General features: G+C 52.9%; 1 protein-coding gene across 4 annotated transcripts in view; it reads right to left on the bottom strand.

The window, feature by feature from the left end:
* The window catches only part of LOC147121673 (E3 ubiquitin-protein ligase COP1-like), a 203,492-nt gene that overhangs the window by 5,243 nt on the left and 182,336 nt on the right, over positions 1 to 15,913 (bottom strand). For 2 of the 4 annotated variants that reach the window (XM_085982122.1, XM_085982124.1), the window contains 2 exons: positions 7,663 to 7,775; positions 3,063 to 3,120 (listed from right to left, as the gene is read on the bottom strand). In XM_085982122.1, coding sequence (XP_085838248.1) covers positions 3,063 to 3,120; positions 7,663 to 7,775 — 171 coding nt within the window. The remainder of the gene's footprint in view (positions 1 to 3,062; positions 3,121 to 7,662; positions 7,776 to 15,913) is intronic. The other 2 variants (XM_085982123.1, XM_085982126.1) reach the window with 2 other exon arrangements.

The raw sequence follows: 15,913 nt of genomic DNA, 5'->3' as shown, positions 1-15,913 counted from the left end.
ATGCAGTATAATGTGGATAAATGCAAGGTTATCCACTTTATTGGCAAAAACAGGAAGGCAGCTTATTATCTGAACGGCAATAGATTGGGAGAAGGGGAAGTGCAACAAGACCTGGGTGTCCTTGTGCGCCAGTCGCTGAAGGTAAGCATGCAGGTGCAGCAGGCGGTTAAGAAGGCAAATGGTATGTTGGCCTTTGTAACGAGAGGGTTTGAGTACAGGAACAAGGATGTCTTGCTGCAGTTGTACAGGTCCTTGGTGAGACCACACCTTGAGTGTTGTGTGCAGTTTTGGTCGCCTTATCTGAGGAAGGATGTTCTTGCCATGGAGGGAGTGCAGCGAAGATTCACCAGACTGATACCTGGGATGGCAGGAATGAAGTATGAGGAGAGATTGGGTCGATTGGGCTTATACTCGCTGGAGTTTAGAAGAATGAAAGGGGATCTCATTGAAACTTATAAAATTCTAACAGGACTGGACAGACTAGATGCAGGAAGGATGTTCCTGATGGCGGGGGAGTCCAGAACCAGGGGTCACAGTCTAAGGATAAGGGGTAAGCCATTTAGGACAGAGATGAGGAGGAATTTCTTCACCCAGAGAATGGTGAACCTGTGGAATTCTCTACCACAGAAGGCAGTTGAGGCCAATTCATTAAATATATTCAAGAAGGAGTTGGATATATTTCTCAAGGCTAAAGGGATCAAGGGATATGGGGAGAAAGCCGGGACCGGGTACTGAATTTGGATGATCAGCCATGATCGCATTGAATGGCGGAGCAGGCTAAAGGGGCCGAATGGCCTACTCCTGCTCCTATCTTCTATGTTTCTATGTAACACATCCCACGGATCCAAATCCCCCCCCACCCCCGAAAACTGAGCAACGTCCCACGGACCCAAACACCCCCCCGAACACTGAGCAGCGCCCCACAGACCCAAACCCCCCCAAACACTGAGCAAAGTCCCACGGACCCAAGCCCCCCGAACACTGAGCGACATCCCATGGATCCGAACCACCTCTCCCCCCACCCCGCCCAAACACTACGGCAACATCTCATGGACCCCACTGGATCCAATCCCTGGGCCACAGCAATCGGTCCACTAGATCCAATCCCTGGATCACAGCAATGGCTCCACTGGATCCAATCCCTGGACCACAGCAATAGGTCCACTGGATCCAATCCCTGGACCACAGCAATGGGTCCACTGGATCCAATCCCTGGACCACAGCAATGGGTCCACTGGATCCAATCCCTGGACCACAGCAATGGGTCCACTGGATCCAATCCCTGGACCACAGCAATAGGTCCACTGGATCCAATCCCTGGACCACAGCAATGGGTCCACTGGATCCAATCCCTGGACCAGAGGAATGGGTCCACTGGGTCCAATCCCTGGACCAGAGGAATGGGTCCACTGGATCCAATCCCTGGACCAGAGCAATGGGTCCACTGGATCCAATCCCTGGACCACAGCAATGGGTCAAATGGATCCAATCCCTGGACCAGAGCAATGTGTCAAATGGATCCAATCCCTGGACCAGGGCAATGGGTCCAATACATGGACCGGTCCAATGGATCCAATCCCTGGACCAGAGCAATGGGTCCAATGGCTCCAATCCCTGCACCACAGCAATGGGTCCAATGGATCCAATCCCTGCAGCACAGCAATGGGTCCAATGGATCCAATCCCTGGACCAGAGCAATGGGTCCAACGGCTCCAATCCCTGGACCAGAGCAATGGGTCCAATGGCTCCAATCCCGGCACCACAGCAATGGGTCCAATGGATCCAATCCCTGCAGCACAGCAATGGGTCCAATGGATCCAATCCCTGGACCAGAGCAATGGGTCCAACGGCTCCAATCCCTGGACCAGAGCAATGGGTCCAATGGCTCCAATCCCTGCACCACAGCAATGGGTCCAATGGATCCAATCCCTGCACCACAGCAATGGGTCCAATGGATCCAATCCCTGCATCAGAGCAATTGGTCCAATCCCTGGATGAGAGCAATGGGTCCACTGGATCCAATCCCTTGACCACAGCAATGGGTCCAATGGATCTAATCACTGGACCAGAGCAATGGCTCCACTGGGTCCAATCCCTGGACCAGAGCAATGGGTCCAATCCCTGGACCAGAGCAATGGGTCCAATGGCTCCAATCCCGGCACCACAGCAATGGGTCCAATGGATCTAATCACTGGACCAGAGCAATGGCTCCACTGGGTCCAATCCCTGGACCAGAGCAATGGCTCCAATCCCTGGACCAGAGCAATGGCTCCAATCCCTGGACCAGAGCAATGGGTCCAATGGCTCCAATCCCGGCACCACAGCAATGGGTCCAATGGATCCAATCCCTGCAGCACAGCAATGGGTCCAACGGCTCAATCCCTGGACCAGAGCAATGGGTCCAATGGATCTAATCACTGGACCAGAGCAATGGCTCCACTGGGTCCAATCCCTGGACCAGAGCAATGGGTCCAATGGCTCCAATCCCTGCACCACAGCAATGGGTCCAATGGATCCAATCCCTGCATCAGAGCAATTGGTCCAATCCCTGGATGAGAGCAATGGGTCCACTGGATCCAATCCCTTGACCAGAGCAATGGGTCCAATCCCTGGACCAGAGCAATGGGTCCAATCCCTGGACCAGAGCAATGGGTCCACTGGATCCAATCCCTTGACCACAGCATTGGGTCCAATGGATCCAATCCCTGGACCAGAGCAATGGGTCCAATCCCTGGACCAGAGCAATGGGTCCAATCCCTGGACCAGAGCAATGGGTCCAATCCCTGGACCAGAGCAATGGGTCCACTGGTTCCAATCCCTGGACCACAGCAATGACTCCAATCCCTGGACCAGAGCAATGGGTCCACTGGTTCCAATACCTGGACCACAGCCATGGGTCCACTAGATCCAATCCCTGGCCCACAGCAATGGCTCCAAAGGATCTAAGCCAGTCAAAAAAAATTATCTTGCATCAGAGATCTGACTACACTTCATCATCATATTAATAAAGCGACTGTTGTGCACTCCAAATATGCAAATACATTACAGCTTCACCAGCTCACCTGTGAACTTCCACTGAAGCCAGGAGGCTGGGAATATTCGGTCGAGTCTATAATACTGCTGAAAGAGACAAAACATGAACAACATGGTTAGGGATGTTATAACAGCAGCATAATGTTTTCAATGATACAATAGTCAACAGAAACAGAACGGAGCGTCACCCCAGTAAAAGAGGGTTGCACTCCAAACACAGAACATTACCAAGTCCAGTAAAGGAATGTCACACCCCAAACGCAGCCCAGAGATCCAGTACATTTTCTGTGGAGTGCGCATGAGAGTGGGATTAGACTAGGTGGGATATTAATGGGTACAGGGTGTGAGGAGAATAGGATTAGACTAGGTGGGATATTAATGGGTACAGGGTGTGAGGAGAATAGGATTAGACTGGGTGGGATATTAATGGGTACAGGGTGTGAGGAGAATAGGATTAGACTGGGTGGGATATTAATGGGTACAGGGTGTGAGGAGAATAGGAATAGACTGGGTGGGATATTAATGGGTACAGGGTGTGAGGAGAATAGGATTAGACTGGGTGGGATATTAATGGGTACAGGGTGTGAGGAGAATAGGATTAGACTGGGTGGGATATTAATGGGTACAGGGTGTGAGGAGAATAGGATTAGACTGGGTGGGATATTAATGGGTACAGGGTGTGAGGAGAATAGGATTAGACTGGGTGGGATATTAATGGGTACAGGGTGTGAGGAGAATAGGATTAGACTAGGTGGGATATTAATGGGTACAGGGTGTGAGGAGAATAGGATTAGACTGGGTGGGATATTAAAGGGCGAGGTCTCGAGGATCAGAAGTTGTTGAGAGAAGGGGAATGGCAAAAACAAGCCAAGCGACCCATGAAACAAAGTGCGGTTTATTTTTTCCCCTTTTCAAGCTGATAATGAAATTGCGTTCAGTGTAATTTGTTTTCACTGTTCCTCTGCTGTCTGAAATAAAGCAGGTTAACAATTCGTACATGGCCTCATCGCACCCAGTGTTTCAGTGCACCTTCGGAGAAACTGGAGATGCACAAAAAACAGTATATCCAGTTGAGATCAGAGGGAGGTCATGTTGTTACATCTCTGTGATACGGCAGTGTATAATTCGATATTGGGCAATATTCCAAACGCAAGACACTCGGGAGTGCTTATGGGAAGAACCAACACCACTGTACCCAAAAGTACATCTACGGCAGACGCGAAGCTTAGAACAGTGATATGACAAGACTTGCCCATACATCTTTGTCCCACCTTTGATGGTCAGCTATTTAAATGTCCCCAAAAACTATCAATATCTTCCTCTTTAAAATCTGGAAATCAATTCAAAATAAAAAAGTTAGCGTTTCATAACCTAACTACCAGACGAGCTGCCGATAAAAGCTTTTCTTTGCCAATTCAAGGGCATGGCATGCTCTTTCTCCTGTTTGATGGCCTCAAGTTCACATTGTTCCCTCTCTTCTTGTTGTCTAAATTGCTGTCATTCTCTTTTCTTCCAGCTTGTGCCCCCCCTCGTTCTTTGACCGCCTCCAAATTTAACATTTGTAACTGGAAAGCTCACTTGTCTTTTTCCTCCTCAGGGCAACAAGGTAGTTCCTCTTTTCATTGGTTAATGTTTTTAAATATCATCATTTCTGTTCAGTTCACTTTTAAATGTTAATCTCAATTGCCTTTGTGCCACCAATGCTCATCGGGATCCAAAGTAGCTGCCGACTTAAAACTTTCATGTCTTCACTCGATATTCTTCTAGCTTCTTCTGTCCCCTCTGCGAGTGGTCCTTGCATTCACTATGATCGGGAGTGTACATTTATTGCCCAATGAATCGTTAAGTAATAGTGTGACCCAGGAGCCGTAACAATAAGACCCGCTGTTGAGAGATCTGGATGCTATGATCTCATACATGACACTGTGCATGTTTCTCCTATAGTCCAGAAGGTGGACTGTTGAGGATTCGCGCGAGATGAGGGCACTTGTAAAATAAAGCGTTTGTTGGTTTACATGACATACACAAATGTATTCAGCATACAGTTTTCAGAGAGTTCAATCGAGGTCCAAGTTTAAGCAACTTATTTTTGATGTTCTTCATAACATCGCATTAAGTTACAGAAACTTTGCCCTCAATACAATGCCTTTCTTTAACTGGAGAGAAAGCAACACTCTTCTACCTTTCTTGCTCTGCCACACTCAAATCTGCTGTAGATCATCTTTTTCCCCCCCCCCAGAGAGAAGCAGCCAAAAACATAAACCCCAGCTCTCCGCATTCATGACCGAGTCATCGACCTGTCAACCAAATCTAACTGTGAATGAAGGACGTCTGTTTAGCTAGGCCGCCTGCTGTTTTTCAAAGAATGAAACTAATCCAGCGTTGTGTGTATATCACTAGATGGTAGATGATCCCAATCATTGCAACTAATCTGATGTTTGACAAGCACAATTCTGGTAATTGTGGTAATGACAAATGCATCTAATCAACATCTCAGACAGCTTGTGTATTTCAGGGAGCTGTCCCTTTGTCGCTCAAATTTAAATTCATAGCAACATCAGAATATAAGTGAACCCAAAAGTCTCCTCAGGAACGAAGAGGTAAACAATGTCAGAGCATTGGGGACAGAGAGCGCACAAGCACCAGGTACAATGGTCCTCCTCTGTGCTGTAAAATTCTATTAGCATATTTTGAAGACAAAGCAAAACCAGATAACTGCAAAGCCAGAGTCTTACATCAGCAAAATAATGGAACAAAGTAACACTTTCATAGGGTCATCATGCTTGACCAATTCCCTGACTAAGGAAGAGGCAGCTCAAGTGGATGTTGCAAAACCATGCAACGTAATGTACCTGAATTTACAAATAAACTTTCAATAAGGCTACAACACAAGCTGAAAGCTCAGGTACAACTTGGAAGCAGATGAGGGTGGGAAATATCTCGAGTTTCGGGGGGGGGGGGAGAGAAGAGGAGAGGGTCCCAAGGACCCTACACCAAAATCGCCACAGCATCCACTCAATGGGACACTGCCCCAATCACTCCAGAACAGGTCCCTACACCTACAGGTGGGGTAATAAGTTACATGGGAAGGATTTTGAAGCAGACAGTGTAATTGAGGTCGAGACACAATTAGGTGTGTTTCTGGAGAGATGGGATTGAGGGATTCGGGGAGTTGGGATTGGGGGGATACAGGGAGAAGGTGGGGAGATGAAATTGAGGGATACAGGGAAATGGTATTGGGCGATATGGGAAGAAGGTGGGCAGAATCTATGAAAAATTGATGGGTTTGTTGGGACTAATGGGGCTAATGTTTCCAAAAAATTCTTGTTTTAAATTGGGGAAAAGCAGTGAGGTAGTTTGGTTACTTGGTTTGGTCAAAGGTGGTGGAAGCTAAAAAGATAAACTTGCATTTCTATAGCACCTTTTACGACCTCAGGACGTCCCAAAGCGCTTTACAGCCAGTGAAGTACTTTTTTATTGAAGTGTAGTCACTGTTGTAATGTAGGAAACACAACAGCCAATTTGCAAACAGCAAGCTCCCACAAACAGCAATGTGATTATCTGTTTTTGAGTGATGTTGATTTAGGGATAGATATTGGCCAGGACACCGGTGATAACTACCTTGGCTCTTCGTTGAAACAGTGCCATGGGATCTTTTAAGACCACCGGAGAGAGCAGACATTCCATGTTTAATGTCTCATCCAAAAGACGGCACCTCAGACACTGCAGCACTCCCTCGGTACTGCACTGGAGTGTCGGCCTAAATTTTTGGGGGGAATCAGCACGGCAGAGAACCAGGTTGCAACCTGGGAGGAGGGTCATGGAATATTGGGATGGACCAACTTGATGCAGAAATGTAAAGATTGGTAGATTCTGTTGGGTGTGAGGTTGGCGGGGATTCTGTGAGATGCAAGGTCGGCGGAGATTCTGTGGGATGCGAGGTCGGCGGGGATTCTGTGGGATGCGAGGTCGGTGGGGATTCTGTGGGATGCAAGGTCGGTGGGGATTCTGTGGGATGTGAGGTCGGCGGAGATTCTGTGGGATGCGAGGTCGGCGGGGATTCTGTGGGATGCAAGGTCGGCGGAGATTCTGTGGGATGCGAGGTCGGCGGAGATTCTGTGGGATGCGAGGTCGGCGGGGATTCTGTGGGATGCGAGGTCGGTGGGGATTCTGTGGAATGTGAGGTCGGTGGGGATTCTGTGGGATGGGAGGTCGGTGGGGATTCTGTGGAATGTGAGGTCGGTGGGGATTCTGTGGAATGTGAGGTCGGTGGGGATTCTGTGGGATGGGAGGTCGGTGGGGATTCTGTGGGATGGGAGGTCGGTGGGGATTCTGTGGGATGGGAGGTCGGTGGGGATTCTGTTGAGTGTGAGGTTGGTGGGGGTTCTGTTGGATGCAAGGTTGGTGGGGATTCTGTTGGATGCAAGGTTGGTGGGGATTCTGTTGGGTCGGAGGTTGGTGGGAATTCTGTTGGATGTGAGGTTGGTGGGGATTCTGTCTGGTGAGAGTCTGGTTACATTAGGAAACATTTAAACGGAGCTGTCCCCACATCTTAATCAAATCTGAAGTATATTTTTTAAGCATCAGTTACTGAATGAAATGCAAACTGAGAAGGGTAGTGAGAAGTACCTGTGTGATGGGGATGGTGCTTCGAACTGAGGAACGGTGCTGTCCAGGTTCGGCACGTGAGTCGATTCAATGATAGGAGAATACAGACCAGTCGTTTCATTAAATATCAGCCCCTGTAAGACATCCTTGAATTAGTGCTCAATTCTACGGCTTTTTACACTTTGAGATTGAACTGCGTCACTCCTGCGCGTCCACTTCCCTATATCCTCCATTCAATATCTCAGCTCACCCCACTCTGTTCCTTCAAACACCGAAACTGTTCCGTCGCCGTACAAAGGATCGTAATTGCTGGGATGCAAGAAGTGGCTTTGACAGCACTTCCCAAACCTGCAACCTCTACCACATAGAAAGACGAGGGCATTAGACGCATGGGAACACCATCCACCATCTCCTCCAAGTTCCACTCTACGTCAAACACCATCCCGATTTAGAAATATATCATCGCTCCTTGATCGTCGCTGGGTCAAACTCCTGGAACTCCCTACCAAACAGCACTGTGGGAGTTACTTCACTACACTGACTGCAGCGGTTCAAGTAGGCCGCTCACCATCACCTTCTAAAGGGCAATTAGGGATTGGCAATAAATGCTGGTCTTGCCAGTGACGCCCACATCCTGTGAATAAACAAACAAAAAAAAATGGTGTCTGCACCATTACCTCTGGAGTCCCCCAAGGATCTATCCTTGGCCCCCTCCTAATTCTCATCTACATTTTGACCCTCGGCGACATCATCCGAAAACACAACTTTAGGTTTAGAGTAGTTATGGAAAAGGGCAAGGAAAAATCAAATGTGAAAATACTGAACTGGAGGAGGGCTAATTTCAGTGAGTTGAAAAGGGATCTGGCACAGGTGAATTGGCAAGTAAAACAGTAAATGAGCAATGGGAGGTCTTCAAAGAAGAGATGGTTCAGGTACAGACTAGACACATTCCTACAAGGGGCAAAGGAAGGGCATCCAAAGCTACAGCACCGTGGATGACTAAAGATATAGCGATTAAACTGAAACAGATAAAAAAAGGCTTATGGTAAATTTCAAATTCATAATACTGCAGTGAACCAAGTTGAATACAGAAGGTATAGAGGAGAACTGAAACAGGAAATAAGAGGGACAAGGTATATGACAATAGATTAACAGGGTAACATAAAAGGGAAACTAAAAGTCTTTTATAAACAAATAAATAGTAAATGGGTAGTCAAAGGATGAGTGGGGCTGATTAGGGACCAAGAAGGAGATGATCTTATGGAGGAACAGGGCACGGTTGAGGTACTAAATGGGTGCATTGCATCGGTCTTCACTGGAGAAGAGGATGCTGCCAATGTCATAGTAAAGGAGGAGGCAGTAGCGATATTGGATAGGATAAAAATAGATAAAGAGGAAGTCTTAAAAGGTTGGCAGTTCACAAAGTAGAAAAGTTCATCGGTCTAGATGGGATGAAGCCTAGGTTACTGAGGGAAGACTGGAAATCAGAGGCTCTGGCTACAATCTTCCAATCCTCCTTAGACATGGGAGTGGTGCAGAGGACTGGAGAACTGCAAATGATACATCCCTGTTCAAAAAAGGAGGGAGATAAACCCGGCAACTACACACACCAGTCAACTTAACGTCAGTGGTAGAGGAACTTTTAGAGACAATAATCCGGTTCAAATTGTCACTTAAAAAAAAAATGGGTTAATAAGTGACAGCCAGCGTGGATTTGTTAAAGGCAAATCGTGTTTGACTAATTTGATTGAGTTCTTTGAAGTAATTGAGAGGGTTGAGGAGGATAGTGCGGTTGATGTCGTGTATATGGACTTTCAAAAGGCATTGGACAAAGTACCACATAATAGATTAGTTAGCAAAATTGAAGCACATGGGATTAAAGGGGCAATGGCAACATGGAAACAAAATTGGCTACGGGTCAGAAAGTAGACAGTAATGATGAACAGTTGTTTTCAAACTGGAGGGGAGTATGCAGTAGTATTCCACAGGGGTCAGTATTGGACCACTGCTCTTTTTGATATATATTAATGAACTGGACTTTGGTATACAGGGCATAATTTCAAAGTTTGCAGATGGACCGAAATTCAAATGTAGAAAACAATGAGGAGGATAGTAATAGACTTCAGGAGGACACAGACTGGTAAAATGGGCAGAAACATGCAGAGGAAATTTAACGCAGAGAAGTGTGAAGTTATTCATTTTGGAAGGAAGAATGAGGAGGCAATATGAGCTAAATGGTACAATTTTAAAGAGGTGCAGGAACAGAGAGACCTGCGGGTGTATGTACACAAATCTTTGAAGGTGGCAGGACAAGTTGAGAAGGCCGTTAAAAAAAGCACATGGGACCCTTGGCTTTATTAATAGAGGCATAGAGTACAAAAGTCAGGAAGTTATGTTCAACCTTTATAAAACACTAGCTGGAGGCCTTAGCTGGAGTATTGTGGTCAATACTGGGTACCACACTTTAGAAAGGATATCAAGGCCTTAGAGCCGGTTCAGAGGAGATTTACTAGAATGGTACCAGGGATGAGGGACTTCAGTTATGTGGAGACTGGAGAAGCTGGGGTTGTTCTCCTTAGAGCAGAGCAGGTTAAGGGGAGATTTGATAGGTGTTCAAAATCATGAAAGGTTTTGAAAGAGTAAATAAGGAGAAACTGCTCCCAGTGGCAGAAGGGTCACTAACCACAGGACACAGATTTAAGGTAATTGGCAAAAGAACCAGAGGCGACATGAGGAAGAGATTTTACGCAGAAAATTATCTGGAATGCACTGCCTGTAAGGGTGGTGGAAGCAGATTCAATAGTAACTTTCAAAGGCAATTAGATAAATACTTGAAGGGAAAAAAAATTGCACCGCTGTGTGGTAAGAGCAGGGGAGTGATACTAATTGGATAGCTCATTCAAAGAGTCGGCACAGGGACGATGGGCCGAATGGCCTCCTTCTGTGCTGCATCATTCTATGATTCTAGGTTCCACACGTACACCGACAACCCCCAGCTCCACCTCCCCACCAGCTCCGATTTGTCACTACGCTGGTCAGATACCCAGTATTGGAGGAGCAGTCATTTCCTACAATTGAATATTAGGAAGATCGAAGCTTTCGTCTTGGGACCCCACCACGAACTCCGTTCCCTCGTCACCGATTCCATCCCCCTCACTGCTCTGAGGTTGAACCAGACCGTTTGAATCCAAGCAGAGCCCCATGTCCTCTCTATCCGCCACTTCCACCTCCCTAACATCGCCCATCTCCACCATGCCACAAACCATCTGCTGCTGAAATCCTGATCCAAAAATGTGTTACCCCACCCCCGGACTTAACTATTCTAATGCTCTCCTGGCCAGTCTCCCACACTGCACCCTATGAAAAATCCGCTGCCCATATCCTAACGTACACCAGGTTCCAGGGAGGCGAGGGGGGGAAGAGTTAGGCGAGGGGGGGGAAAGAGGGAGGCGAGGGGGGGGGGGAAAAGAGGGAGGCGAGGGGGGGAAGAGGGAGGCGAGGGGGGGGAAGAGGGAGGCGAGGGGGGGGAAGAGGGAGGCGAGGGGGGGGAAGAGGGAGGCGAGGGGGGGGGAAGAGGGAGGCGAGGGGGGGAAGAGGGAGGCGAGGGGGGGGAAGAGGGAGGCGAGGGGGGGAAGAGGGAGGCGAGGGGGGGGAAGAGGGAGGCGAGGGGGGGGAAGAGGGAGGCGAGGGGGGAAGAGGGAGGCGAGGGGGGGAAGAGGGAGGCGAGGGGGGGGGAAGAGGGAGGCGAGGGGGGGAAGAGGGAGGCGAGGGGGGGGAAGAGGGAGGCGAGGGGGGGGAAGAGGGAGGCGAGGGGGGGGAAGAGGGAGGCGAGGGGGGGGAAGAGGGAGGCGAGGGGGGGAAGAGGGAGGCGAGGGGGGGGGAAGAGGGAGGCGAGGGGGGGAAGAGGGAGGCGAGGGGGGGGAAGAGGGAGGCGAGGGGGGGGAAGAGGGAGGCGAGGGGGGGGAAGAGGGAGGCGAGGGGGGGGAAGAGGGAGGCGAGGGGGGGGAAGAGGGAGGCGAGGGGGGGGAAGAGGGAGGCGAGGGGGGGGAAGAGGGAGGCGAGGGGGGGAAGAGGGAGGCGAGGGGGGGAAGAGGGAGGCGAGGGGGGGAAGAGGGAGGCGAGGGGGGGAAGAGGGAGGCGAGGGGGGGAAGAGGGAGGCGAGGGGGGGAAGAGGGAGGCGAGGGGGGGAAGAGGGAGGCGAGGGGGGGAAGAGGGAGGCGAGGGGGGGAAGAGGGAGGCGAGGGGGGGAAGAGGGAGGCGAGGGGGGGAAGAGGGAGGCGAGGGGGGGAAGAGGGAGGCGAGGGGGGGGGGAAGAGGGAGGCGAGGGGGGGGAAGAGGGAGGCGAGGGGGGGAAGAGGGAGGCGAGGGGGGGAAGAGGGAGGCGAGGGGGGGAAGAGGGAGGCGAGGGGGGGAAGAGGGAGGCGAGGGGGGGAAGAGGGAGGCGAGGGGGGGGAAGAGGGAGGCGAGGGGGGGGAAGAGGGAGGCGAGGGGGGGAAGAGGGAGGCGAGGGGGGGAAGAGGGAGGCGAGGGGGGGAAGAGGGAGGCGAGGGGGGGAAGAGGGAGGCGAGGGGGGGAAGAGGGAGGCGAGGGGGGGAAGAGGGAGGCGAGGGGGGGAAGAGGGAGGCGAGGGGGGGAAGAGGGAGGCGAGGGGGGGAAGAGGGAGGCGAGGGGGGGAAGAGGGAGGCGAGGGGGGGAAGAGGGAGGCGAGGGGGGGAAGAGGGAGGCGAGGGGGGGAAGAGGGAGGCGAGGGGGGGAAGAGGGAGGCGAGGGGGGGAAGAGGGAGGCGAGGGGGGGAAGAGGGAGGCGAGGGGGGGAAGAGGGAGGCGAGGGGGGGAAGAGGGAGGCGAGGGGGGGAAGAGGGAGGCGAGGGGGGGAAGAGGGAGGCGAGGGGGGGAAGAGGGAGGCGAGGGGGGGAAGAGGGAGGCGAGGGGGGGAAGAGGGAGGCGAGGGGGGGAAGAGGGAGGCGAGGGGGGGAAGAGGGAGGCGAGGGGGGGAAGAGGGAGGCGAGGGGGGGAAGAGGGAGGCGAGGGGGGGAAGAGGGAGGCGAGGGGGGGAAGAGGGAGGCGAGGGGGGGAAGAGGGAGGCGAGGGGGGGGAAGAGGGAGGCGAGGGGGGGAAGAGGGAGGCGAGGGGGGGAAGAGGGAGGCGAGGGGGGGAAGAGGGAGGCGAGGGGGGGAAGAGGGAGGCGAGGGGGGGAAGAGGGAGGCGAGGGGGGGAAGAGGGAGGCGAGGGGGGGAAGAGGGAGGCGAGGGGGGGAAGAGGGAGGCGAGGGGGGGAAGAGGGAGGCGAGGGGGGGAAGAGGGAGGCGAGGGGGGGAAGAGGGAGGCGAGGGGGGGGAAGAGGGAGGCGAGGGGGGGAAGAGGGAGGCGAGGGGGGGGGAAGAGGGAGGCGAGGGGGGGAAGAGGGAGGCGAGGGGGGGAAGAGGGAGGCGAGGGGGGGAAGAGGGAGGCGAGGGGGGGGAAGAGGGAGGCGAGGGGGGGAAGAGGGAGGCGAGGGGGGGGAAGAGGGAGGCGAGGGGGGGAAGAGGGAGGCGAGGGGGGGGAAGAGGGAGGCGAGGGGGGGAAGAGGGAGGCGAGGGGGGGAAGAGGGAGGCGAGGGGGGGAAGAGGGAGGCGAGGGGGGAAGAGGGAGGCGAGGGGGGAAGAGGGAGGCGAGGGGGGAAGAGGGAGGCGAGGGGGGAAGAGGGAGGCGAGGGGGGAAGAGGGAGGCGAGGGGGGAAGAGGGAGGCGAGGGGGGAAGAGGGAGGCGAGGGGGGAAGAGGGAGGCGAGGGGGGAAGAGGGAGGCGAGGGGGGAAGAGGGAGGCGAGGGGGGGAAGAGGGAGGCGAGGGGGGGGAAGAGGGAGGCGAGGGGGGGAAGAGGGAGGCGAGGGGGGGAAGAGGGAGGCGAGGGGGGGAAGAGGGAGGCGAGGGGGGGAAGAGGGAGGCGAGGGGGGGAAGAGGGAGGCGAGGGGGGGGAAGAGGGAGGCGAGGGGGGGAAGAGGGAGGCGAGGGGGGGAAGAGGGAGGCGAGGGGGGGAAGAGGGAGGCGAGGGGGGGAAGAGGGAGGCGAGGGGGGGAAGAGGGAGGCGAGGGGGGGAAGAGGGAGGCGAGGGGGGGAAGAGGGAGGCGAGGGGGGGGAAGAGGGAGGCGAGGGGGGGAAGAGGGAGGCGAGGGGGGGAAGAGGGAGGCGAGGGGGGGAAGAGGGAGGCGAGGGGGGGAAGAGGGAGGCGAGGGGGGGAAGAGGGAGGCGAGGGGGGGAAGAGGGAGGCGAGGGGGGGAAGAGGGAGGCGAGGGGGGGAAGAGGGAGGCGAGGGGGGGAAGAGGGAGGCGAGGGGGGGAAGAGGGAGGCGAGGGGGGGAAGAGGGAGGCGAGGGGGGGGAAGAGGGAGGCGAGGGGGGGAAGAGGGAGGCGAGGGGGGGAAGAGGGAGGCGAGGGGGGGAAGAGGGAGGCGAGGGGGGGAAGAGGGAGGCGAGGGGGGGAAGAGGGAGGCGAGGGGGGGAAGAGGGAGGCGAGGGGGGGGAAGAGGGAGGCGAGGGGGGGAAGAGGGAGGCGAGGGGGGGAAGAGGGAGGCGAGGGGGGGGAAGAGGGAGGCGAGGGGGGGAAGAGGGAGGCGAGGGGGGGAAGAGGGAGGCGAGGGGGGGAAGAGGGAGGCGAGGGGGGGGAAGAGGGAGGCGAGGGGGGGAAGAGGGAGGCGAGGGGGGGGAAGAGGGAGGCGGAGAAGATTTACAAGGATGATACTAGAAATGCGAGGGTACACACATCAGGAAAGGATGAACAGGCTGGGTCTCTTTTCACTTAAAAAAAAAACGGCTGAGGGTTGACCTAATAGATGTCTTTATTAAAATGATGATCTAAAATTATGAAAGGCTTTGATAGAGTGGATAGAGAGAGAATGTTTCCACTTACATAAGAACATCAGAAGTAGGAGCAGGAGTAGGCCATACGGCCCCTCGGGCCTGCTCCGCCATTCAATAGGATCATGGCTGATCCGAATCTAGACTCACGTCCACTTCCCTGCCCTCTCCCCGTAACCCCTAATTCCCTTATCCGCTAGGAAACTGTCTATCTCCATTTTAAATTTATTTAATGCTGCAGCTTCCACAGCTCTCTGGGTTAGCAAATTCCATAGATTTACTACCCTCTGAGTGAAGAAGTTTCTCCTCATCTCAGTTTTGTGGGGAAGAGCAAAACCAGAGGCCATCAATATAAGATAGTCACTAAGAAATCCAATAGGGAATTCAGAAGAAACTTCTTTACCCAAAGAGTGTTGAGAATGTGGAACTCGCTACCACAAGGAGTGGTTGAAGCGAATAGTATAGATCCATTTAAGGGGAGGCTGGACAAGCATAAGAGGGAGAAGGGAATAGAGGGTTATGCTGATAGATTTAGATGAGGAAAGACAGGAGGAGGCTCAAGTGGAGCATAAATGCCGGCATGGACTGGTTGGGCCGAATGGTCTGGTTTCTGTGCCGTATATCCTATGTAATCCTATGTTTCAGTGTTTCAGTACTGTGGCAGCGGCGGCAAACTGATTGGAGGGATTCAAACATGGAATTGCGGGAAATATGGGCTCAGATTTGGGTGGTGACATGTTCGAGGACTTGAGAAGAAAGGGAGACTGGAGACAGGGAGGTAGTTTACAAGGATAGAGGGGTCAAATGTGGGTTTTTTTGAGGGGGGAGTGATGACCAACATTCCTGCTAAACTGCGCAGCCATCTGGAGGTCCCGTGCAGGCCGCTTACCGGCTTTTGAATGGAAAATTTCGTACATGCGTGAAATTTTGAATGGGCCACACAGCCCATTAAAGGGACCGTACACCCGAAACAAAAATCAGGAGGAACATTGGTGGTGATGGCCGATTTGAAGGGGAGGGGGACAGTACCAGAGGAAAGGGAATCGTTAACTATCAGCTAACATGGGGGCCAGGAAGGGAAGTTGGGCAGTCAGTAGTCTGGTGGGAATAGGGTAACTGGGGTCTATGGACTCGCACACCTGGTTAACAGTGGGGTCTATGGACCAACACACCTGGGTAAATTGATGGGACTGAAGGCCGATAAATCCTCAGGGCCTGATAATCTACATCCTAGGGTACTTAAGGAAGTGGCCCTAGAAATAGTAGATGCATTGCTGATCATCTTCCAACATTCGATGGAATCTGGAACAGTACCCATGGATTGGAGGGTAGCTAATGTCACCCCACTGTTCAAAAAAAGGTCGTAGGGAGAAAACGGGGAATTACAGACCGGTAAGCTAGACATCGGTAGTGGGGAAAATGCTAGAGTCCATTATAAAAGA

Source organism: Somniosus microcephalus, chromosome 3 (assembly GCF_052327205.1).
Source record: "Somniosus microcephalus isolate GS21.2 chromosome 3, FLI_Smic_1.0, whole genome shotgun sequence".
NCBI lineage: Eukaryota > Metazoa > Chordata > Chondrichthyes > Squaliformes > Somniosidae > Somniosus > Somniosus microcephalus.
This window is presented reverse-complemented; position numbering and strand designations above follow the sequence as displayed.